The sequence below is a fragment of the Microcaecilia unicolor genome, chromosome 3 (genome assembly GCF_901765095.1).
Source record: "Microcaecilia unicolor chromosome 3, aMicUni1.1, whole genome shotgun sequence".
NCBI classification, from domain to species: Eukaryota; Metazoa; Chordata; class Amphibia; order Gymnophiona; family Siphonopidae; genus Microcaecilia; species Microcaecilia unicolor.
The window spans coordinates 396418624-396444326 of NC_044033.1; the positions used below are offsets into that span (position 1 = coordinate 396418624).

Consider the following 25703-nt stretch of genomic DNA (forward strand, 5'->3'; position numbering starts at 1 on the left):
TATTCCTTTTTCTTTTTTTTTAAGGTGTTCCAACTTCCAGGACAAAACAATTGCTATCGCAATTGAAAACAACCGCAAACTTGTGACGTTTTATTAAACCTCCTAGGTTTTGCATTCCATCTGATAGGATGTGATGTGGGAGAATGTAAGGGGAGTTGAAGAGTTTTCGAGGGGTCTCTGAAAGAAGGATTATATTCGAAATGTACTTGTCAGTATTCCTGAGCTTGCTTTTGTTATTTGCAATGATGTATTGTGGATTTCGGTGCAGCGCTGTATATGCCTTTACTTTTTCTTTTCATATAGAAATATCTTTATTGTCATCAAAGGGAAAAAAAAGGCTTATAGCGCAGCACTCAAATCCCGAAATATAACACTGCAAATAACAAAGCTCTGGAGCACTGACAAATACGTTTTGCATATAATATAACCCCACCCCTCTCTTCACAGACCCCTCGAAAACTCCCTAAATACACCCCCCCCCCTGCATTCTCCGCCCCCGATCCCCTCCGAACGGTTCTTCTATGTTTGTGCAGTGCTGCGTACGCCTTGTAGCGCTATAGAAATGCTAAATAGTAGTAGTAGTAGTTTAATAAAACCCCACAAACTGTTAACGTTTTCAACAGCGACAGCGGTAGGCAAATGTTTTGTTCTGGCCAATATGGCGGCAAACCCCGCCCAGGCGCCCACCACTACCTTCAGCCCAGATAGGATCATTAAACCAAGGCGGTTAGATTGCATTAAACCTCCTTGCTTCTGCCTCTCCTTCCTTGAGATCAGATTCAAATAGCTTTATTGACATGGCAATTTGAACATGAGTTACAGCTACCAGAGAAATACAAGCAATGGCTAGAATGGGCTGCCAGTGCCACTCAGCAGCAAACCCTCTCCATTCCATTCAGCCATCGTAAACATCAGTCCACTGAAACCTCAGAGCACGACCCATAACTTTCTGCAGCTTGAAAAGAAAAATCCCTTCACTCCGGCTCCTCAGACTGAAAGTCAACCGACCGCACCATTTTTTTTCTCACTAAGTGGAAAAGGAATTATTTGTTTAAATGTCTTATATTATGTACCGCCTGCAAACCCGAAATCTATTGAAGCGTTGTATCGTCGGGTACGGAACAAGATAAAAGGCGGATCTCACATTACAGTTAAGCGTTTTTCTGCCTGGAGGACTCACATTCTATTCTAGTATGTACCTGAGGCATTGGAGGATTAAGTGATTTGCCACAGGCTCACCTGGTTCTACTTTCTGGCTTACATTTTCTTTGTAGATTGTGATACTTTCAAATAAGTTCACATAAGAATTATCCAACTGTATTTTAAGTCTTGAGCCTAGCAATATCGTGAACAGAATGTCCTAACAGCAGAGCTGCATTATTTATTTATTGCATTTGTATCCAACATTTTCCCACCTCTTTGCAGGCGCAATGTGGCTTTCAGTACATCATGGATAGTGGAAATAAGAAGAGAATAGACATTTGTTATTACAGAAGCATTTTGGGTAATTAGGTAGCCAGATCTCTCTTACTGCTGTCTAGCGTGTGCATTAACAGCCGAAATGGTGTAAATACATTTAAATAAGGGTGGCTCTTCTAATCAGTTAAAGGAGCCTAAGTATTCAGCTGGGTGTGTCAGGGATTTCTGCAGTGGGAACGAGGAACCTTTTAACTTTGAACGCTAAAAGTGTAGCTGTAGTCAGCTGTTGCTTATCTTGTGTTTAGACAGGATTTAAGGGCTGCTCAGGTGATCACCTTGGGGTCAGGAGGGGAGTTGCTAAAATTGGTCTTTTGCAGGAGGAGGCTGCCTTAGGTTTTTGTTTTTATAATGGTTTATGTTTTGTAGCTTAGGGGAAGGCTTAGCAGTTTTAATCTGTTTTATTTAATATTCAAAATTTTAAGCTCAGTTGAAATGGGAAAAATCCAGGTTTAGATTTGCACTCATGGGTGAGCTGAACATTTAAAACCAGCAAGCACTAATATGTAATAAGCAAATGTTGTAACTGCTGTTTATCTCTTTTGTGGTAGAGTGTAGGATGTTCGTTGGCTCTCCTTTTTCTGCAATTGTTGGGCAAGATTAATGTATTCATCAGAAACCTCAAAAATTGTTTGAACCCTTTTGGAGTTCAGTTGTTGTCAGGGTCAGACTCATAGAAATCTGGGCCCCTTGCCCCACCCTTCCCCTTGGTCCCATATCCCTCCCTCCACCGTCAAGTGCAACATTTCTTCCTCCCCTTCTCTGTCCTCCAGGTCAAATATCTTCTTCTCCCCTGAGGCCATCTCCCCCTCGATCTGGCTCTCACCTCGCATTACCTCAAAAGTGCCTTTCTCTGTACAGGGTCCTATCTACTGCTGATCAGAACCTCTCTGCTGCAGCCCACTCTTGCAGAAGCAGGAAGTTATATCAGAAAGGGGTGAGCTGTGGCAGATAGCTGGGGCCCTCTATGGAGAAAGACTAGGTAAACAGGGGAGGGGTAGAGTGCCGGAGGCTTTGTCTTCCCCCCACCCAGTGAATTTCTGCTTGGGTACATCCCATTCATACAGGATGGTGCAGCTGGACACCAAGCATGGTGAAATGTTTAGTCGTATTGGTTAATGCTCTTTCCTTTAGTCCTGCTGCACCCTTTAAATTACTTTAGAAAACTCATTTTTCATGTGGTCTTTGACACTGAGCTTGGAGATTCTTGATTTTTCTGTTCTCTATATTATAATTTCAGTTAACAAACTCCTCAGACTCCCCTTCCTTTATCTGGTGTGATTCCTCTCTACAAATGGCATTCTTTTATAGTGATTTAATTGTAAACTGCTGTGACCAGAGAGACCTTTGTAACGGTGGTATATCAAATACCAAATAAACTAAACTAAACTAAGCTCTCTGGAAAACTTAAACTCAAGGGACTCGCTGAGTTATCTGTTTCTTTCTAGTGGTGGTCTTAATAACAAAACCAAATTGTTGTTTTAATTGATTGTGGTTGATGGAGCATGTGTGTGGTTTAAGGGAGGCTTTGGGAGAGGTATACATTTCCCAACTTGATTACTGGTATAAAAGTAGGATTCTCTACCTCCATCTACTGATTGGGATGTATCCCCTTCCTATCATAAAGGATGGTGCAGCAGGACTAAAGGAAATTTATTTATTTATTAGGACTTATTTACTGCCACTTTGAAGGAATTCACTCAAGGCAGTGTACAGTAAGAATAGATCAAACATGAGCAGTAGGCAATTAGAGCAGTAAAAATATTCAAACAATACAAAGTATGGCATGGTATCCTACTTGCAATGACAACACAATAGGTACTAGAACATTATAACTGGTAGTGAGGGGTAGGGCAAAGTTGTAACATATAGATGAGTAAGAAAGTAGGAAGAATTAGAAAGTAAGGTGACTGATTTGAAGAAAGTTGCACGTGAGGTCAGAGAGATGGTTAAATAGTATCTCAGCTAGGGTAGGAGTGGATAAACATGTCCTGCTGCAGTATGTGTGTGAGTGAGACTAACAAGTTATGTCTTCCATTAAAGGCTTGGTTGAAGAGCCAAGCTTTCACCCTCTTCCTGAAGTAGAGGTAACAGGTATGACTAAATTTCACCCCACTCTCTGCTCCCAGCATATCTCCTCTCTTACACAGAACTGGGAGACAAGCTCTGATCAGCCTAAATCTACTGAGGTGTTTGCTCTGTCATTTTCTCTAAATTGGCCCTGAAATATCCTGCTGCAGACAGAGTATTTGCACTTGTAATGCCACTGAAGTGTACATCATAGATGCATTTCCATTTTAGTAATGCTGAGGGACTAAAGAAACACCACCCTCTTTGCACCTGTTTTATACAGGCTGGTATTAAATGAGCACCCCCACGTATTTCAACTGTGCTATATAACAGATTTTCTCCAACTGTTCCACTGTCTCCCTTCCTGAGTAACAGGACTAAAATAAGTTGGGAGACAATATAAAAATGGGATTCTCAAGTAGCTGTGAATAAAAGCTCATGACTCCACCTCCCACCCTTGTTAAGATGAACTTAGAAGCCCAGAAGATAGGGGGATTTTAGACGGTGCAGGTGAACTTTTTTTTTTTTTTAAGTAAATAAGGGCGTAATACCCTTTTAGTAAAAGGACTCCTTAATACACAGCACAGGCTACCGTAAAATGGGTTAAAGTGTTTTGCGGTATTTTTGTCTGTTTGCATGCGGTAATTGGCTCATTATCTATTCTTTAAAAAAAATATTTTTAGGAGGATGTGTTGTGGATGTTCTGACATTATCCAGTTATGATTAGTGAGTGCTAACTGGATAATAAATGTGGGGGGGGGGGGCACTTTTTAGTGCTTCCTAAATAAGAGGCAGTGAATACTCTCAAGTTAATTTTTTTTTTTTTTTTTTTGCAGGTACCACGCACTATGGGCAACATTAGCGCACAACCTGCAGCAAAAAAAAAAAAAGGCTCTACAGAAATGCCGTTTTACATTTGGGCTTAGCACATAGGAAAGTCCTGCATTTGAACATGCTAAGCCCAGATTTTAACGCACTTTAGTAAAAGGCCCACTAAATAAACTGCTAGGCCCAAATACAAGCACATGTCCTTCCTATTTGGGTTATTTAATACCTTACTGAATTTTGGAATTTAGTTGAAATGTGGTCAAAAGTAATTTTGTGGTGATGCAGATTTTAATAGGATTATTCCTGAAAACCCATAAATTTAATAACTTTCACATACCTAGAACTATCCCAGCACTGAGACTTTCCCAGGCATAGAGGCCCTTTTAGTAAAGCTTACCGCGTGCTAATTCTGTTAGCACGTGCTGAATGCTAAGAAGCCCATAGGTATAAAATGGATGTCTTTGCATTTAGCGTGTGCTGAGCTTTAGTAAAGGGGCCCCTATAGTGTAAGACATGTTAATTTTATATTTTCATAGGTAATTGATGGGGAAACATTACCCTGCTCAATGGTTAATCTTTTTGACAATTACAACACAGTAAACGCTGCAACTGTTTTATGCTTGTTTTTCTGTCGTGCAGAAATGCCGGAAGGTCCATCTGTGAAGAAGTTCTCCTTGCTGGCTTCTCCCTTTGTGGGGCAAATGGTGATGGAGGTGGGAGGAAGCAGCAAACAGATTAACTTGAAGAATCTGAAGGAGCTTTGGTTCCACGATTGCCAGGTTAATTTTACTAATTAAAGTAGCTGGAAGGGGCAGGGGAGGAACAGGGGAAAGGGAGATGGGTAGGAGAGAATTGAAGGAGTATGTTGAAAGATGAAGAAACAGGTCTGTGGTGATGACAGTGGTATTATAGAAGAAAAATCTGACCAAGGGGAGGGGGATACTTACTAAAAGTGTGGCTGCTTTAAATAACTTAGAAGCACTGTGGTACTGGAATCCATAGTTGTTATTTCTGCCTTAGTAGTATGATATTGCCAATTTTTTTAACTTATTTCAGTGTTTTTCAGGGCATTATATAACCCATTAGGTAGAGGCACAATTTCCTGCTTCCCAGTTTATTATTCAAACTACTAGCTCACTTCCTGTTTCCCACTCTAAATGGAATAGGAAAAATTGTACTCAACAGCAAAGAGGGTTGATAATGCCTCTTGCAGGTCACTGGTGAGACTTTGTTCATAATATGGTGTCCAGATCTGAAAGCAGTCCTTCAAACCTAGGTAGGTTACAAAGTGGATTGGGGGGGGGGGTCGTTCCAGGCATCTGGTTTTAGGTTACAAAGTGGATTGGGGGAGGTCATTCTAGGCATCTGGTTTTTGGTATTTATGAAGTTGTATAGTAATTTGGACCCTTTTCTACTGAGTAGGTTGAGCAGAGTTGTATATCATGTTTGATTTATATATTATGCTAAATTGTATACCTGTGTATCGTATTTCTCTGCTGTTCATCACTTTTGAATTCAACTTGTTTTTCAAGGAAAAGTTATGTATGTGTTACAAAAAAAAAAAGGGACAGACAACCAACATTGTGCAGGGTCTGTACCAAGAGCCATAGAAGATGAGATGTAAGGAAGTATGTATATACTAGAGAAGAGAATCTAATGGATAAAAATTAGGGCTACACATTAACATGTTAAAATCTTTAACATGTTAGGGAAACCGACACTCCAAAGGTTGTACTACTAAGGGTGTAGATGGCACTAGGTCTAGGGAAAGACATGTAGGTTTACGTACCAATAAGAACTACGGATTGCCAAAAGTATATATAAAAGGCAGTGTTTATGCAGCAACGCAACATGGATAAAATGCCAATAGAAGTACAACCTCTAGGTCAGTTCTAAGAACCCTAACACTATTTCCTAAGAGAGATACTTCAAATAGTAAAATTAACAGAAATCAGGTGATTATAACACACATTCCCTACTGGTAAAAGCCGCCTGATTAATCCTGGTTGTAATGGTTATCACAGAACTTCAAAACAAAGCATACAACCTTTTGTGTGGTGATAGTCCTATCCTTCACAAAGGCAACTGGAACAGCAGGTGGCGGCAGTGCGGGAGGTGGCACTCTCGCAGATCTGTTGATATTAATGAGGTTCATGAATTAAGACTCAATGCTGTTGGTTTTTTTTTTTCTACTTCTGCATGTGCATCTTTATTCCATTTGTTATTAGCAATGTCCCCCCCCCCCCCCCCCCCCCCCATTCGTTATCAGTAGAGCGGGCTAAATACATAAACAACCTCATCATCATAGGTGATTGGCTGGTACCCTTTTGTTGTGGCTAGGCATAACCACAGGAATGTCTCCAGGTAGTCTGGGGCTGCATAAACAATAGTTTTATTCCAAAGTTCTCTGCCTTCTTCCAGACTGAAGCAGATAAGTAACCAGATACAGTTTCAGGGTCATAGCCTTCTCTGATGCAAAGCAGGTCAAATGTCTTTAGCACAGAGCAAAACAGTCACAAGAAAGCAGGGGTGAACCAAAGACTTCCAGGAGCCATTTATAGGTGTATACATATTTATTAACCAAAGCACCTCCTAGGATAACACCCACATTAGCACAGAACATCCATGTGACCTTGCAGGCCAGCACCACATAAGCTTGGTTGGATTAACTTCTGCAATACACAGGTTATAATGAGGCAGGGGCTTTACCCCCTACAGTGCATTTAAAATTTTAATGCAAATAATGGACCCCGACTATGGCCTTCACTCCCTGTCAACAACCTGCTTGCCTGTTCACTCACTGGGTTGGGCCCACTGCATCACCCTGTCTATTACCCCCCCCCCCCCCCCAATCACCATCTTTCATTGCCCCATCCATCTCCCATTTTCTTCTTTCCTTCCCACTTGCTCTCTTGGTCACCAGCTCCTCCACTGGTCCTACTGCTTCTCTGGGTCAGCAGGGCAGCAGTGATGGATGGATAGAGGTGGGGTGATGAATGTGGGGAGAGAAATAGACTGACAAAACTGAATTGTGGTTATGTTGAGGGGGGGAAGAGAGATACAGAAGTGATGCTGGATGGTGAGGAGGAAAAAGAGGGGGGGGGGGAAATGATGGGAGGGGAAGAGGACAGAGGCAAAGGGACTATTAGATGAGAGAGAGAGAGACGGAGGGGAGGTCCTTGATGGCTGGAAGGGGGGAGATGCTGTGTAGCAGGGAGGAAATTAACCTCTCACGCGATCAGGATTACTATAGCAGTGTAATTAAATGGTTTATACAATTTTGTGATTGAGCAATTAACAATTATAATCAATGTACAGCCCTAATAAAAATGCCAGAATGGTATGTATGGGCCTTCAGGGTTGAGATGATCAGTCTCTTGTTTATTAATTGACGGATAGACCCGACACGGGCCGTGTTTCGTCGCACTGGCGCCTGCCTCAGGGGTCAGCTAATCCTGATCAAAAAATGGAAGTGGTACTGTCAGTGTAGCACCTTTGATATGGAATAGAGTCTCAATTGCTCCGAGAGCTTAATCAACATGGACAACGCTGTCAGTCTAAAAAAACCGCCAAATAGTCCATGTTGATTATGCTCTCGGAGCAATTGACTCTATTCCATATCAAAGGTGCTACACTGTGACAGTACCACCTACATTTTTTGATCAGGATTAGCTGAGCCCTGAGGCAGGCGCCAGTGCGCCGAAACACGGCCCGTGCCGGGTCTATCCATCAATTAATAAACAAGAGACTTTGAGCATCTCAACCCTGAAGGCCCAGTGTTGCTTTTTTGTTTCTGTATTGTTTTGTATGCTGTTTTACCCTCTCTTTTGTGTCTGAGAATGGTATGTATAATATGTAACCCTTTATTACCCAGTGAGCATCAGACTAGTTACTGTTTTTACATTTATAGCAGGGGTGAGCAAACATGGACTTCAAAGGCCACAAACCAGTCAGGTTTTCAAGATTTCTGTAATGGAACATGTTGGAGAACTATTTGTTTTGTATGCAGTCTCCTGCATATTCATTGTGGAAATGTTGAAAATGCGACTGGTTTGTGGCCCGTGAAGACCGTGGTTGCCACCCCTAGTTTATAGGGAGGTCAGGGCCAGGACCAACTTTTGCCCCATCGCTCTATCTACTTTTAGTTTGGCTAGCTCCTCACAAACACAGTCCCCCGTAAACGGATCTTGTTCTACCATACATCCATCCCCTTTAGCATTTGTTTTCTGAATTCCTACCCCCCCCCCCCCCCCCAGCCTTTCATCTGTGAACACAGAGCAGAAATAATTGTTAAGCAGTTCAGCTTTATTCTTATCCTCTTCCACGTATTTCTCTCTCTCAGCTTTGAGCCTCACAGTGCTATTATGGCACTTCCTCTTGTCACTTAGATATCTGAAAAAGGTCTTATCCCCCTACTGTATTACTTATCTTTTCTTCAATTGCCACTTCACCTTCCTGATAGCTTTTCCAGCTTCTCTTCGCGTATGCAGGTATTCTTTCCTAACATAAGTTAGTTGCCTTTTAATATAGTTCCTTTCAGTCTTGTCCATTACTGTTCCTTAAGAAATTCCCCCCATCTTGGCAGTTAGTTCCTTTGAAATCCAGGACCTTCCATCTCGATTGAGCCCTCTCTTCTGTTTTAATATTAAACCACACCATTCGATCACTAGATGCCAAATGGTCTCCCACCTTAAAGTCAGAAACGTTCTTCCCTGTTGTAGGTATAAAGGCCGAATGAGAGAAGCTCTCATCTTGGAGATAAATGCACAGCTGCATGGTTGGTGCCGACGAGAGTGTTTTGGTTTCTTAGACCATGGGATGATTTTCCAAGAGCTACTGAGCGGTGATGGTGTCCATCTGTCAAGGAAAGGGACTGAGTGCCTTCAGTGACTGGCTAAAGTATTAAAGAAGGCTTTAAACTAAAATTGATGGGGATGGGTGAAAAAGGCATAATTAACCCCAAGGAAGGTAGGACATCAAATGCCCCTATACAGGGGTGTGCTGGTAAATTTTTAACGGGCTCTCTCTCCGGGCATAGCCGGCCCTGAAATTTTTTGGGGGGGAATACATGCCTCTCTCTCCCTTCCCTTGTGCGGGCATGCTAGGCATACCTTTGTCGAGCCCCACTAGCCAATAAATGGACTGCCACCATTCTCTGCTGCTTGTTTCTGGCTCTGAGCAGCATGATGGAACCTTCTTGCGCTTGCATGAAAAGTCTCAGCCTGATGCTTAGTCACAAACAAGGAGCAACAGCAGCAGCCTATTTACTTGGCTGGTGGGGCCAGCATTACTGCCAGCAAAGTAAAAATGAGTTCAGGAGGGGGCCTAAGCCCACATTTTGGGAGTCAGTTGTTAAAGTAGCAATGGGGAGGCCTACTTTAACAACCGGCTCCCAAAATTCTTAAAAACTTAACGGCTCGTGAGAGCCTGCTCCAGCCCACCACTGCCCCTATAGAAGAGAAAAAAGAGTAACATCTGGAGAGCCTTGTATACCAATGCCTGTAGTATGGGAAAACAAACTTCTAGATCTAGAGGCTACAATGATGGAAGTAGACATGGATTTAGTGGCGGTCACGGAGATGTGGTTCACGGAGATCCATGACTGGGATATTGCTATACCTGGCTATAATCTATTCAGGAAGGACAGAGTAGGGGAAAAAAGGTGGAGGAGTGGCATTATATGCTAAGAATATCAGTGACGGAACTGCAGGACACGGATACGGAAGAAACGCTGTGGGTTAAACTGGAAAGAGGGAAAGGAAAATGTATCTATATCAGAGTAATATACAGATCACCCTCACAGTCGGAGGAAATGGACAGGGACTTAATTGAAGACATCCACAAGATAACTAGGAAAGGGGAAGTACTACTGATAGGTGACTTCAATATGCCGAATGTTGATTGGGGTGTCCCTGCTTCGGGGTTGTCTAGAAGCAAAGAAAGTTTGGATTCCCTACAGGAAGAATTGTTTCAGCAGCGGGTAACAGAACCGATGCAGGATGGAGCTATTCTGGACCTGGTGCTTGCAAATGGAGAGAACGTTTCTGATAAGGTGGGAGATTTTGTATCTAGTGATCATCGAATGGTGTGGTTCAATATTAAAACAGGAGAGAGGGCTCATTCAGTTGGTCTTTTTCTGCTGTGAGATGCTGTTTTACTATGATTAGCAGCAAAATGGCCAGGGCCGCCAATGGTAGAACCTGCCTGCAACTGCTTCCGCCTGCAGGTCCAGCATCCCTATCTTCATACACACACACACCATCACACCACACCACACACCCCCGGCCTCTCTGGCTTCTTCCTGGTGCAGCAGTGGGTGGTTGACTGGCTGGCTGGCAGAGGCAGCCCTAAAAAGAGGCCTTTTCCTCTGCCGTGTCTCGCTTCTCTGATGCAACTTTCTGTGGGTGGGACACAGCAGAGGAAATGCCCAGCTGGCAGGAGGAGGACAATTTTCAGGGCTGCCTCTGCTGCTGCTGCCGCCGGCCACCCGCCACAGCACCAAGGAGAAGCTGAGGGGAAATGGAGGACAGGAAAGATGTGGGGGCAGAGGGAGGCACAGGGGAATAGGAAGAGGGGGGGAAAGAGTAGAGAGACCTATACCAAAGGGGACAGAGAAGAGGGGGTAGTTTCTGGACAGGAGGGAGGGAAGAGAGAGAGAGAAACTGGACCAGGGTAGAGAACACTGAAATATGGCAGGAGGTAGAGAGAGATGCCACACCACGGGACGGTAGGGGTGCAAGAGGAGAGAAGCAGGGACACAGAAGAGATGCTGGCTGTGGAGGAAGCATAGGGACAGTGGCACAGAGGGGCAATACTGGACACAAGGGGAGGGATAGGACACAGAGAAAAGATCCTAAACATGGGGGGAGATGCAGGACAGGATGGATAGGGACACACAGGAAAGATGGATGGTAGACAGACCCTGGAGAGAGTTAAGAAAAAAAAACAGAAAAAAGGAGACACTTAAGACCAGTGTTGCTCAGACAACAATGGTAAAGTATTTTCTTAATTAACTGTAGTATGCTAACTTTGGGACATGTGCATCCCCCCCCCAGCCACCACCACTTAGCAATGGTGTTAATAAGGGCTTGCCTCCAATGTTTCTGGGCTCATTCAGTCCTAGCTATTCCACTGGTGTAGATGTTTGTCAAAAGACCTGCAAGAAAATTACTCCTTGGTAGCCATTTCAAATATTGTGTGGTGATCTTTTTCATTTTATTTTTAGGTCCATGGGAAGAATTTATTTCTGGCATTTGGATTTGATGAAAGAGAAATTGTCATGTCCCGACCTCATGAGACAGAGCAGGAGGGAAGAAGCTTGGAGAAGGTTATGGATACCGGGAGAGATGGCATTGTACTTCCACAGATCAAATCACAGGAGTCAAAGGGCCCTGATGCAGATAACCTGCTTCAGGACGCCGACTGCACAGGACCTGCTGTGCCCGAAGAGCCCTGGAGGTGGCTACACTTTCATTTTGGGCTATTTGGGAGTGTTAGAGCTAATGAGTTTGCCAGAGCCCAGAGAGCAAACAAGAAAGGGGATTGGAAAGACCCATCACCCAGGTACTACACAGGGGACAGCTGTGACCTTTACACATCATATCAGCACTTTGGCAACATTAACAGCACATGTTCTGTCAGAGACTGAATGTGATACTTCTAAGTAACAGTGTGCAGGAGCAGGGAAGAAAGCAAATAGAATGTTGGGTATTAGGGAAGGAATGGAAGACTATTATAATGCCTTTGTATCGCTCCATGGTGTGACCACACCTTGAATACTGTGTGCAATTCTGGTCACCACATCTCAAAGATATAGAATTAGAAAAGGTACAGAGAAGGGCAACAAATGATAGAGGATGGGACAACTTCCTATGAGGAAAGGCTTAAACAGCTAGGGCTCTTCAGCTTAGAGAAAAGAGAGCGGAGGGGAGCTATAAGAGAGGGAGGTACAATGAGTGGAGTGGAACGGGTAGACATGAATCACTTGTTTACTCTTTCCAAAAATACTAGGACTAGAGGGCACACAATGAAGCTACAAAGTAGTAAACTTAAAACAAACTGGAGAAAATATTTCTTCACTCAATGTGTAATTAAACTCTGGCATAATTGTCAGAGAATGTGGTATAAGCAGGGAGCTTAGCGGGGTTTAAAAAAGGTTTGGATATCTTCCTAAAAGAAGAAAAATCCATAAGCCGTTATCAAAATGAACTTGGGAAAATCCATTGTTTTTATTTCTAGGAAAAGCAGCATAAAATGTATTATACTGTTTTGGGATCTTGCCAGGTACTTGTGACCTGGATTGGCTGCTGTTGAAAACAGAATACTGAGTCTAATGCACCTTTTGGTCTTTCCCAATATGGCAATGCTTATGATGTTAAAAGAATCTACTAAATTATACAACTTCTAAAAATGATCCACCTTTCACCACCCACCAATTTAAGAACATAAGAATAGCCATACTGGGTCAGACCAATGGTCCCATCTTGCCCAGTATCCTGTTCCCAACAGTGGCCAAACAATAGGACTGTTTCTTTTTAGCAGGTATCTTATTCTTGTATTCATAAATCAAAACCCACCAATTTCTTCTATTTTTTTTTTTTTTTGCCTCCAACGCCTGTTCTGTACTGGTATTTGGATTGTAGAAAACAGAAGCCAATTTCCAGAGCCACCAAGGTCGGTGATGCTGTAGTTAAGTCTAGCTTCCCCATACTTATTTGTTATGTTTGTATCCCACATTTTCCCACCTTTTTGCAGGCTCAATGTGGCTTACATATATCCATTAACAGTGTTAGCCAATTCTGGACTGAACAAGGTGATGTTTTGGTAGAATGTGGTACATGTATAGTAGGTATAATTGGAGGGAACTTAGAAAGGGAGAGTGAGGTAATGTCCATTACGGTCTATGGTTATGTTGTGTCGCAGGTATCCAGGTCTTTTTATGTTGGGTCAGTGGGGTATGCTCTTCTGAACAGATCTGTCTTAGTGCTTTCCGGAAATTTAGGTGGTCGAGCGTAGTTTTTACTACTTTTGGCAGTACATTCCATAGTTGTGCGCTTCAAGTAGGAAAAGCTGGATGCATAGGTGGATTTGTATTTAAGTCCTTCGCTGCTTGGGTAGTGGAGGTTTAGGTATGATCGTGCAGATTTTGTGGTGTTTCTGGTTGGCTGGTCAATGAGGTTTGTCATGTATCTCAGTGCCTCGCCGTAAATAATTTTATGAACAGTCGTGCAGATTTTGAAAATGATACTCCATTGAAGTTTGGGTTTTTAGCTAGTCTTCCACTCTTGTCATGCAGATCATCCAGAGTGCTTGGAAGCCTGATGCTATTGTGACTATGGTGTGTCTATGGTTATAATTAGAGCTGTATCAAAGAGCATATTTTGCTATTTGGCTGAATATGAATAATGGGCATTGAGCTTTAACATAAGTAATGTGAAATCAAAGATCAAGTGTTTTCAGTAGGACTTAGCAGAGTAGAGCCCCAGATTATTCATATTCAAATAACTGTTTGGCTGAATATGAATAATGTATTCGGGGCCGAATATGAATTCAGTACAGCCCTAGTTATAATCACTATCTGATGCACATTTGCTCCAGTGCTTCATTGGAAACAGACTAGTCATACCACTGCTGTTATGGGCTGAATTTCTGTTCCGTGCATGATACCCTAGTGCTATGGAGAGGGAGAAAGAGGTATAATTGGCGGCTGGATGACAGTAAGAGAGAGAGCAATTGGCTTGAGACCAGGGTGGCAATGAGTGATAAGGAGATCTCTGGCCACCTTGTGTGTGAAATGAGTCTGGTGAGGTGATGGAAGACAGAGGCAGGTAGATAAGGGCTAAGGAGGTAAGCACAGATGGCGGAAATGGGGGATTAGGTTAGGGAGAGGGTGAACAGGATCTCTAGCGAAGAGGTGAGTGTAAGGGATGGAAAGCTGGTAGGAAGGGAAAGGTGAAAAAAAACATTACACAGTCTGACCTCCCTGGCTCACTGGGAGCCCAGTCTCTTGGAGACTGCTATACATTGCAAAATAAGATTCCAGATGTAAATTCTGAAAGTGGACATATTCCAAACACTAAAATGAAAAACGATTTTTTTCTACCTTTGTTGGCTGGTGACTTTCTTTTTCTGATCATGCTGGCCCAGTATCTGATTCTGTTGCTGGTATCTGTCCTCTTAACTCCGTTTCCAGGGCTTCCTCACTGTATGTATCTCTCATTGATAAGTCTCTGACTCTAAAGTTTAGCAATTTCATTAAAGCAAACTGTATTTTCACATATCACAAACTCTTCCTATCCAAGCAGAATGTTTTATATAAAAACACACAAAAAAAAGCAATCAGATTTTTTCTTACCAGCTATTCTACACTGTACGTCAGCTTAACTTCCTCTTTGAACCTCAGCCAATTAAATGGATTTTAGCTGTAGCTATGATAATTATGTACACATCATTGCAGTTATGCCCTCCAGTGTACATGCTCAGAAAAAAAAACTTTGAACCACTTACAGATAATTACACTATTTGTTATTTCTCCCCAGTCTCACTTGCACACCTCCCTCCAAACCTGTTCTCTTTAATTTGAATGTTGTTCAAGCTGACCCTGAATGAAAAGTTCTTCCCACACCAAAAACATATATAGCTGCTGGTTGTACTCTTTGAAGTAACTTTAGCAGAGTGTGTCTGTCTCAGCACTGCTGGGCTACCTTCACTTCCTGATGCGGGAAGGACAGGGGAGAGGAGAATCACAACTTCAGGTAAAAGATTTTGCAAGTGAGTGGCACCCTGTAGAGGTCGGCACCCCCCTGCGTTGCTTACCTCTCTTACTGTGTTGGCACAGCCCTGGGACTATGCACATTATTGTGTACCAAATTATTGGAGGGCTTGAGCACTGGGTTAATGTGTGCGGTAAAGATGGCCATAAATGTATGGTAATGAGGTTGAGGTCAGTAAGTATTCCTTTGCAATGCATAGACAGGAATGCTGGCAAGCATGGAAATGATGGCCGATAATGCTAAAAAGTTTTTGCCAGTTCAGGGGCAGCGTCGAAGGTTCCGAGGAGAGGATTTCTTGTCAGTTTTTCATATTGTTCTGCTGGTTGCCTCCTTTTTACAATTGAAAGGAGGCTCCTGGAAGTTCAGACCGGAACAAACACGCACACAGAGCAAAACTGAAAGTAAAAGCACACATCTGCACCAGCTCTTCTGCACCAAAATATGAGCCTTACAAAAATTTAATGTGCTAATATTTGTGAGCCTCATATTTAGGCGCTGCAGAAAAAGCACTGATGTGTGTTTTGCCCGGGGATGCACACAAAGACTTTGTGCGCATGTGTCGGGCACATTCCTCCCTCCCACTTCCTGTTAATAGCACAGTTTAACCACAAAATTTAAATAGGATTTGCTGAGGTGTTTTTTTTTTTTTTTTTTTTTTTGTAACGTGGGACCATCTGCGTGCGGCTTTTGAGCATCGGGCCCACAGTTTAGAAGGAGCAGCAAGGAATGTAACTGCTGTGAAGGGAATGGCAGAGAAGAGTTGTGCACACAACTGTTCATAATCCACTGTGGTACACTTAAAATTAATTGCATATTTGAGTACACTCAGATTTCCCACTTTTTTTCTTTTTTTTATGTTTTCTATAGACTTCAATTCTTTCCAGCCCAAATGATTCTGGAAAGAACTATGTACGAAGGGTCAAGAATTATCTGTCTCGATGCAAAATAACTATATGAAAATTTAATTGAAAGGGATTAAGTTCAGCATTGAGGGGGGGGATTGGAGGTAGTGAATAAGCTCCCCCCCACCACCAAAAAAAAAGTGGCAGAAGCAATTCCAGCTTCTGTAGCAAATAATCTTTAATACACTAAATACAATAGGGAACTGCTCCATTTTCTAACAGCCTCTCCCTCTTCTCTGTTGTCCTGGTCATAAACATACAGCCCAGATATCCACAGATAAGCAAACCACCCAGGGACTGGAAGTCATGCTCTGCCTGCATTCCCTGCCACACTACTGTCCCTGATGGGCTGCCTGTTATTCATTCAGATTTGTATTTCATTTTCTTTGTTGCTGTGGGTTAAAATTATAAAATTCATCCTTTGAAATCTGTTGACAGTATGTTTTTTTTTATATCACATTTTGATTTAATTTTATTACTTTCCAAAACAGTGTTTGGGAACTGCAAATCACCACCTCCCCAATTCATCCATGTATGCATGTGCACGTCAGTGACATAGCCAGAAGAGACTTATGGTAGGGGTTTTTTTGTGGGGGGGGAGCGGCAAGGTTAAAATAGAGGAGCATTAAGCATACAGGTCTGCCATTCTTCAGTGCCCCTCTTTCTCCCCCCCACACTCTTTCTTTCTAGTAGTATCAGCTAACCGGTAAAAAGCTGTCTCTTCACATCCCACTGCTCTGTTCTCCGACTCTTGTAATGCCTACATCCAGTGCATTAATCTTTGGTCATCGCATCCCTTTTTCTTGCCAAGATCACTGGACAGTGCCACCTACAAGCTTTTGCCATGCATGAATTACAGAAGCCAGGGAATGGAGCAATAGGAAGTAATGGGCTCATGGTGCTCAAGTGTCTTGGAGAAACCCACCCGCTGCAGTATTCTTTCTGAGGGCACTGGAGGGGTTTGAACCAAAATGGAGAACAGAGGGGATCTATGCTCCTCCACCCCTCCCACCCCATAGCTAAGCCCCTGGTGCATGTACATTGGAAAGAATTCCATGAACCATGCTCTGTATGCTTTCCATACTTGTTTTGAATTTCTGAAATTGAGGCATTTGGGGTTGGGGAGAAAAGAGATGATATTAAATGTGTACAAGGGAATGGATTTACAAGCCTTTCATGTTGTTGTGTGTGTGGGGGGGGGGTTGTTTTGGGTTTTTTTTTTTTTTTGCTACGCTACTTCCATTCAAAACCGATGTGACCCTAAATTTCAGTTGAAGGTTCCCTGTCTCGTATAAATGTTCTGAATATTCTTTTCTCTTTTTGGACCTTGTATTGAAATTTACTCAAACACTTTCTATCTATCCCTTGGTTTCAGGTTGGTTCTTCATTTTGATGGCGGAGGCTTCTTAGCTTTCTATAACTGTCGCATGGCCTGGTGCTCAGGCCCCAACACCAAACCTACCTATGACATCCTCTCTGTCCACTTTCATCGGGGTCAGGCTTTAGAAGCACTTTGTAAACCAAGACTTGTCTGTGCTATATTATTGGACCAAAGATACTTCTCTGGGCTAGGTATGTAATGCCATTTCTTATACAGTCCTGTGATGGAGGAAAAGCCAAACATGAATTCTGTTTTTTGTCACATTTTTAGTTTGATCAGGTGGCATAGTGAACCTAGGAGATGACTCGCTCACTGCATTAGGTTAAATGGGCCCCGTGTAGATTGGTTTCAAATGTTCTATTCGGAGACCAACAATTTGCTGACTTTTTGCTGGTAAACCAGGCAGAGGCGTAGCTAGGTTTTAAGATCAGGGGGAGCAGACTTTTGTAAAATAGGCGCCAGCAACGATCACACAACTGAACTAGCAGAAGTCAAATTGGAAACCACAGGAAACAGTATGAGTATGTGTCTACTTCCCTGGTAGTGGAGAAACGCATTGCACAATAGAAAAATTGATAATTATTTTTGTTATGGTTAGTTAGCTGATAGTCATCTAAGAATGCTGCTCGGTAACACATTATGAATTGCCCAAACATTTTTCACTGAATTTTTCCTGAACTATGAAGCAAAGTATTTGCAGTCATTTACCATTCACACTCTTAACTTAGAGCATCCTCACCCCACATTGGCTCTTTGGCACTTAGCTGCACTTCATACTCTGTCAACCAGGAGTGCTCGTGCTGCTAGTGTTGTCATGATCATGACTGAAGAGTGCAGTGCTGGTGCCACTGGCGCTGGCCCTTCCTCTGTGGTTCAGGAGAACCAACACTCCATTCTTCAGCCATGAGTCTGGTGACACCATTAGCAGGAATGCCCCTGTACTCTACCGAGGAACAGCTGTACCTGTAATACAAAGCCTACAAAAGTCACTCAAAATCTATATAATCTACTTGACCATAACACCACTGATTTACAGAAGTAACACAACAAAGACCTTATCTAGAAAAATGCAACACAGGAAATACTACAGTAGGAACTAGAACATCAATATGCCCATTAGAAAACTGGAACAAGTTTAATTCTTACAGTGCTTAAACAGAAACTAGGTGCAAACAGAGTACCTGGCCTCAGTCACAAACACTGAACATCCTTGCCAGGTACAGAATAAATTACCACAAAGTTAAAATATGAATAATTTAGACTAAACTTAAAACCCAAGAAGCCACACTGCAACACTAGAGAGAGAGAAATCAAAACAGCACTCTGCAAAATATAAAGCAGTGTAAACTTACTGTAAAACTGACATTTTCCATTCAGTGAATTAAAAAATAAATGTTTTCTTTCTACCTTTGCTGTTTGGTCATTTTGTTTTCTTTTTCCCGTCATGTTTGTCTCAGTCTCCAGTTTCTGGCTTTTCTTAACTTTCTTCACATGATCTCCAGTTCATCTGCCACTTCTTCTCTCCCTTCCTGCCTTCTTCACTTTCTCTCCTATATCCACCTCTGAATTGATCTTTTCCTTGTAGTTTTCTGCCTCTTAGACTTCATTCATTTTTACTACTCAGTCTTCAATCTTCCTTTTTATTTTTAACCACATCTGCCTACAGTTTATCTCCCTTACTCCAGCCTTCCCATTCTTCATCCTATTTCATAGTTTGTTTTTTGCTATCCCCTCTCTTCCATCACAGTCTCTTTCCTCTCTTCTGTACAGCACCCTTTTTCTATTTTTCACTCTGACCAGTATATTCTCTTTCATTTTCTCTTATCCCCCTCCGTCCAGGATGTCCTCTTTCCCTCACCTCCATCCAGCATCTCTCCCTGACAGCCTACTCCCCCCTCGTATGCAGCATTCCTCCTTGTCCTTCTCTCCTTTCCATGTCAGCATCTCCCCTATATCCCTACTCCTCCCATGTGCAGCATACCCCTTCTTGGTCCTCATCCCTGTGTAATGTCCAGTACCCTCCTCTGTTTTTTTTTTTATTCTAGCATCCTCCAAGATTCCCTCCCTCTTCCAAGCCAGCAATTGCCCTCACTCAACCCCTTTAGAGGCCTATCCCCTTCCATCCAGCTGGATGGAGTGTTAGGGAGAGATGCTTGAGGGGGTGAGAGAAAACAAGAGAGAATATACTAGGTAGAGGAGTGAAAATAGAAAGAAGGTGCTGTACAGTAGGGAGGAAAGAGAAGGTGCTGGAAAAGGGGGGAGAGTTAGCAAAAAAAAACTGTGCAATAATAGGATGCCCCTAACCCTCTTCTACCTAGTGTGTGCCTCCTCTACTTTTTCCATCCAGCCTGCACTCTTTCCCCTTCCATCCAATGTCTGCCCCCTTTCTCCCTTCTCTCTCCCTATTTTCCAGAGTCTGTCCCTTCTCTTCCACCTTCCTTTCGCCATCTGTCCCCTTTTCTAACCCATCTCACTGACTCTTCCTTCCAGCACCTGCCCCTTCTCTCTGACCATTCCTTCTAGTATTTGTCCCCTCTATTCCTCCTTCCAACCAGCACCTGTCCCTTCCCACTCTCCATTCAGTAACTCTCTTCCAGATCTTTCTCCTCCCCTTCTTTCTGACTCTTTCTCATCGAGCCCCTCTCTTCCTCCTTCCAAGCAGCATGTGTCCCTTCCCTTTCTCACTCTGACTCTCCCTGCCGTCTTCCCCTTTTCTTCCATAATACTACAAATTGGCTTCACCCTCTCTTCTGCCCATCTCTGGTCACTTTTTACTTCCTGATGCGTTCTCCCTCCTGCGCCAGCGATTATCATTCAGCCTGCCAGCGTCGGGGCTTCTGCTGCTTCTCCTCCTCAGGCGCGCGTCCCACCTCTGCGCAAAACAGGAAGTTGCTTAGAGTAGGCGGGACACGCGCCTGAGGAGGAGAAGCAGCAGAAGCCCCGATGCTGGCAGGCTGAATGATAATCGCTGGCGCAAGAGGGAGAATGCATCGGGAAGTAAAAAGTGACATCGCGGACGGGAGAGCGCCGGCAGAAGAAGAGGGAGCAGAAAAAAATAAATATATTTTATCGGTTGAGGCGCATAGGCGCCACTTTTTAAAAGAGCTGTTTAGGGGAGCGACCGCTCCCCCTGCGCCCCACCTGGCTACGCTTCTGAAACCAGGCTGCAGATGTTTGTGGTTTTTATTTACAGCAGAACAATATTTACATAGTCCGGTCTATCGTGAACATTTGTTCCATAAAAACCTCAAAATAGTAATAATTTAAACATTACCTCATAATATAGCAGCACTATAACTATTACACTGGGCCCTTGAACACAAGCGGTGCAAAGAAAAGCTACGAGAATGGTATGGGATGTGCGTAACAAGACGTATGAGGAGAGACTTGCTGACCTGAACATGTATACCCTGGAGGAAAGGAGAAACAGGGGTGATATGATACGTTCAAATATTTGAAATGTATTAATCCGCAAACGAACCTTTTCCGGAGATACGAAGGCGGTAGAACGAGAGGACATGAAATGAGATTGAAGGGGGGCAGACTCAAGAAAAATGTCAGGAAGTATTTCTTCACGGAGAGAGTGGTGGATGCTTGGAATGCCCTCCCGCGGGAGGTGGTGGAGATGAAAACGGTAACGGAATTCAAACATACGTGGGATAAACATAAAGGAATCCCGTTCAGAAGGAATGGATCCTCAGGAGCTTAACCGAGATTGGATAACAGAGGCGGGGCTGGAGGTTGGGAGGCGGGGATAGTGCGGGGCAGACTTATACGGTCTGTGCCAGAGCCAGTGGTGGGAGGCGGGACTGGAGGTTGGGAGGCAGGGATAGTGCTGGGCAGACTTATACGGTCTGTGCCAGAGCCGGTGGTGGGAAGCGGGGATAGTGCTGGGCAGACTTATACGGTCTGTGCCCTGAAGAGCATAGGTACAAATCAAAGTAGGGTATACACAAAAAGTAGCACACATGAGTTGTCTTGTTGGGCAGACTGGATGGACCATGCAGGTCTTTTTCTGCCATCTACTATGTTACTATGTAAGTACACCTGCTACTGGTAAAACAGTACATCACTACACAAACTGCATGCAAGCACCTTGGCACAGGCAAAACACAGCTACATTGAAGCCACCTCTGTGACTCTCCCCCCACCCCCACCAATATAATTTTGTATTCTGTCTGGTATTTTGAAATGTTGGTGCCTATGCACAGATAAACCCTAATACAGATCACAATTTTAGAAATCTGAAAATAAAAATTGAACTGGGCATCCTAAGAAGTCAAACTTGGCATGTACTTCAACAGTGGGGAAATGAAATTAAAAAAAAAAAACAACCCAACCCAAATACAAAGACATCAGTAATGCACATTTGCTAACATGTATTCCAGTTAATAAATTCAAAATAAACACTTTTTTCCCTACCTCTCTGCCTCTGGGCATTATATATCTCCAATCATGTTGGTCCCAATTTCTCTTGCTTTCCTGTCTTCTGCTAACTCTTCCAGTGGCTGCTCTCCTTTTGTCCTCTCTTCTATTCCCTAACATCTGTTTCTGACACATTGATCCTTCCTTCCCTTTTAGCTCTCTTCTGCCTTTCGCCTCCGCTTTCATCCTCTTATCCTCTTTACTTTTCACATACCTTTCAACTTTCCATCTCCTTCTCTTGGCCCCTAGCTCTCCCCTTACTACAGTCTTCTAGTCCCTTCTGGTTTTTCACGCCTTCCCCCATTACCACATTTTTACCCTACTCGCTTCCTTCTTTCACTCATCTTATCAGCCTCCCATGCTAATTCACATAGTTCCATCATGTCCAACATCTTTCCCTCCCTTCCTCTTCATAACCACATCTAATCTTTCTTCCCCCACCCACTCCCATGATCTGGCATCTGTTTATCCCCCTCCCATCTCTCAACTTCATTCTTTCTCTCTGTGGTACCTTGCAATTTTGTCTTCTCTTATAGAAGTCACCATCAGCAAGCAGCAATTCACATATGCTGTTGTGTGAACAGCATGTATGAATTGCTGCCGGTGCCCTCTGAAAAAGAAGACCATTTTTAACGTACAGCATGGGGCAGGTTAGTATTGAGTGATGGGGAGATGCAAATACTGGATTGTTGGGGAGGAAGGGAGAAATGTTGAACCACAGGCAGGGGGAGATAGGTCAGTGAAAAAAATGGCTTTTCTACTGATGGTTTTAAGGGTCTGCTGGCAGCCAGCTTGGCCATTGGAAAAACTGGACAGGCTAGCTAAGCCCTGGCTCATTGGCAACCCTAATATTTCAGTCAGGTTTTTGTTTTTAAGCATAAATATACCAGTGTCATTTTTTTCTCCTCACTCCTTTATTATATTCTCCCCATTCTCTGCCTCTCTAGACTACACAAGGAGGCTGCGTCCAGCACTCACTAGGGTTGTCAGTGAGCCAGGTTTTCCCTCTCCCTCTCCCTCTCTCTCCTTCATTAGTTTGACTGGCACTACTGTAGAGCAGGGACCCAGAATCTAGTTGGTTTTATAAACCAGTTAAAAATAAAGGACCCTTGGTATAACTGAGCTCTGTTGTTCTGTTTCAAATCAAAATGCAAAGGAGTGGTACAGTATATCTTCACTGGTCATACCCTACACTCCCCTTACGTCACCATACCTTCTCTGCCTTGCTCATTATGAATTTACCTGTTCTACTGCCCCCAACTTCTGGAATGACCTCCTCCAAATTTGAGGAACTGCTAGCCTGTTGGCCCCCTCCCCACTTTTTTTTTTTTTTTTTTGTTACATTTGTACCACGCGCTTTCCCACTCATGGCAGGCTCAATGCGGCTTACATATACAGTTACTTATTTGTACCTGGGGCAATGGAGGGTTAAGTGACTTGCCCAGAGTCACAAGGAGCTGTGCCTGAAGTGGGAATCGAACTCAGTTCCTCAGTTCCCCAGGACCAGAGTCCACCACCCTAACCACTAGGCCACTCCGGTGGGGCCTCGACCTACCCTTTACAAGTTCAGGCCCAGTCAGCTCCCATCTCCTCCCTTCTATTGAGTGAGTGATTTGCTTTCCTATTTATATTTTACATTGGTGGTGGTTTCTGGGGTTTTTTTTTAACTTGTTCCTATTTGATTGTAAACCGCTAGGATTACTCACCATTATAATAGTAGTGCATCAAATTTCTATACATTTCTTTATGAAGGAAGAATTGGATCTAGAGGTGATCTGATGCTCATGAGGTGACCAAGCAGGTGGAAAAGAGCAGAGGCGTAGCCTAGTGTGAACAGGACTGGGCTGGGATCTGGCAAAGTCAGCATTTAAATCCAACTGCTGTTCCTTGTCACTTAGGGCCCCTTTTACTAAGCCTTGGAAGGCTCTACATGTGCCCAATGTGTGCCAAAATGGTCTTTACCACCTGACTACCGCGTACCTCTTGCGATAATTTCATTTTTGGCTTGCGTCTGCAAAATATTTTTTTATTTTCAGATGTGTGCAGGTCCTTACCGCCCAAATTCTTTACTGCTAGGTCTATGGCTGGCGGTAAGATCTCAGACCCAAAATGGGACATGCGCCAATTTTGACTTTGCCGCATGTCCAGTTTTCAGCAAAAATTTAAAAAAAGGCATTTTGAAGGTGCGCAGAAAAATTGTGTGCATGCCCAAAACCCGCGCCTACAGTACAGCAGGCTACTTTTTACTGCACTTAATAAAAGGACCTCTTGATGCTCCAGTGCCTCAAGTACAAGCTTAGACAGTGACCCTTCCAGGGCTAGGGAAATACAGTACCTGAATGTAACTTGCCTTGAATTTCTACTACTTACTGGAAAGGTATGAGCTAAATACAAATAAATAGCTGTAGACAATGATTCAACATCCATGAGTTCTGGACTTCCCTGGCTTCTTATGTTTTGTTTTGTTTTTAATTCAAGATGATGATAAAGAGATCCTTATTGATTTTATAGGTACATGTCCTAAACTTCCGCTGTATGTAGTCTGTATTATTTATAATGGTCTGTGGTCCTTGCATTCTTTAATTTCTCTTATCACTTTTAGGAAACATAATTAAAAATGAGATCTTGTACTCGTCAAGGATTCACCCTTTATCTCAAGGAGTGCTGTTGCCCAGGAAAAGTGCAGAATCTTTGGTTGATCATGCACTTCGTTTCAGTTCAGACTGGCTCCACAACAAACTTCAGGGGCAGGGACTGCATTATCAGGTCTACATGAAAGAAGCATGTCCCCTTGGACATCAGGTGCTCAAGGAGAGCCTTGGTCCACGCACAGGCTGGAAGAGGCTTACATGGTGGTGTCCTGACTGTCAGGTTCTTTACACCTGAGGAGCAGTGCTTTGCAAAATCTTAACTAGCTCATGACCTAAATCAGTTTACCTCTGTTGTAATGGGAGGGAAATCTTTTCATTCCCAAAATAACTTGTTGAACTTAAGAAAACGTTTCAAAAAAAATGGTATGATGTACTTGCACTGAGGATAAAAGCTGCAGTGCTCTCTAGTGTCTGAACACTTTTTTCTTTTCCATTTGGGGTTATAAAAGTTATTTGTTTAGCATTATCTATTAAACACTAATAATCCTTTAAAAAAAGAGAATTTTTGTAGTCATTGGGCACACATTCTGCTTGGCAATTTCGGGAGGAGGGATGGTGAGTTGAGTCCTTATTTCAGCTGTGCTAGAGATTTGTAGGTAGCTTCATAGAATTATGATTATGTTTAAGATTGCGCACACCACTTTTCTGGCAGTGGCTCAGTGGGTAGAATATATTTGTATTTACTTATCCAGTATGCAACATGGAAGTGATACTGAATTCATAGTCATGTTACCCCAAGATTTTGTTTCTTTAAACACTCTAAGGGTAGATGTGCAGCTAGTGCTATTATTACTGGATATTCACTGCTAGACCATGAAGCGGGCTTGAATATCCATATGTATGCAGGTAGCTTTCTTTTATGGTTAAGTGTGATATTAGCACTTAAGTACTAAGCAGCACTACATAAATAAAGGACTGTGTTTTATAGGATCCAATATGGGCACTTGGGCGCTTAAGTGCTGACTATCATTACTTGAGCACATAGGGACGGATTCTGTATAGGGCGCATAAATTTATGCACAGTAAGCAATGATGCCTAAGCGTCTTCTAAATGCTGTGCATAAATTTGCATACCCTACGTGTAGTTAATATGATTGAATCAACATGGGTCCATTTATGCCAATGAAAAGCTGGTATAAATCCCTGTGTGTAGATTTACATGTAGTGGCCCTATAACTATGCCCATTTTTTTTTTTGG

At 43.0% G+C, this 25703-nt stretch overlaps 1 protein-coding gene across 3 annotated transcripts; it reads left to right on the forward strand.

The window, feature by feature from the left end:
• The first annotated feature begins 814 nt into the window (after nt 1-814).
• On the forward strand, nt 815-25011 carry NEIL2 (nei like DNA glycosylase 2). 3 transcript variants are annotated; one of them, XM_030195572.1, is made up of 5 exons: nt 815-1191; nt 5014-5153; nt 11600-11937; nt 17424-17620; nt 24457-25011. In XM_030195572.1, the coding sequence occupies exons 2-5, from the start codon at nt 5016-5018 to the stop codon at nt 24738-24740; spliced, it is 957 nt and encodes a 318-aa protein (XP_030051432.1). In that variant the 5' UTR covers nt 815-1191; nt 5014-5015; the 3' UTR covers nt 24741-25011. The 3 variants fall into 3 exon arrangements, with proteins under 3 accessions (XP_030051432.1, XP_030051431.1, XP_030051430.1); XM_030195571.1 differs by having other exon boundaries at nt 815-1150; nt 24457-25010; XM_030195570.1 differs by lacking the exon at nt 815-1191 and adding an exon at nt 1759-1946 and having other exon boundaries at nt 24457-25010.
• The last annotated feature ends 692 nt before the right edge of the window (nt 25012-25703 follow it).

Excerpts from the sequence above, each read along its gene's own strand:
- NEIL2 (XM_030195570.1), top strand. Across the intron at positions 5,154-11,599 it reads TTTGGTTCCACGATTGCCAG|GTCCATGGGAAGAATTTATT; the intron begins GTTAATTTTACT and ends TTTTATTTTTAG. Across the intron at positions 11,938-17,423 it reads TGGAAAGACCCATCACCCAG|GTTGGTTCTTCATTTTGATG; the intron begins GTACTACACAGG and ends CCTTGGTTTCAG.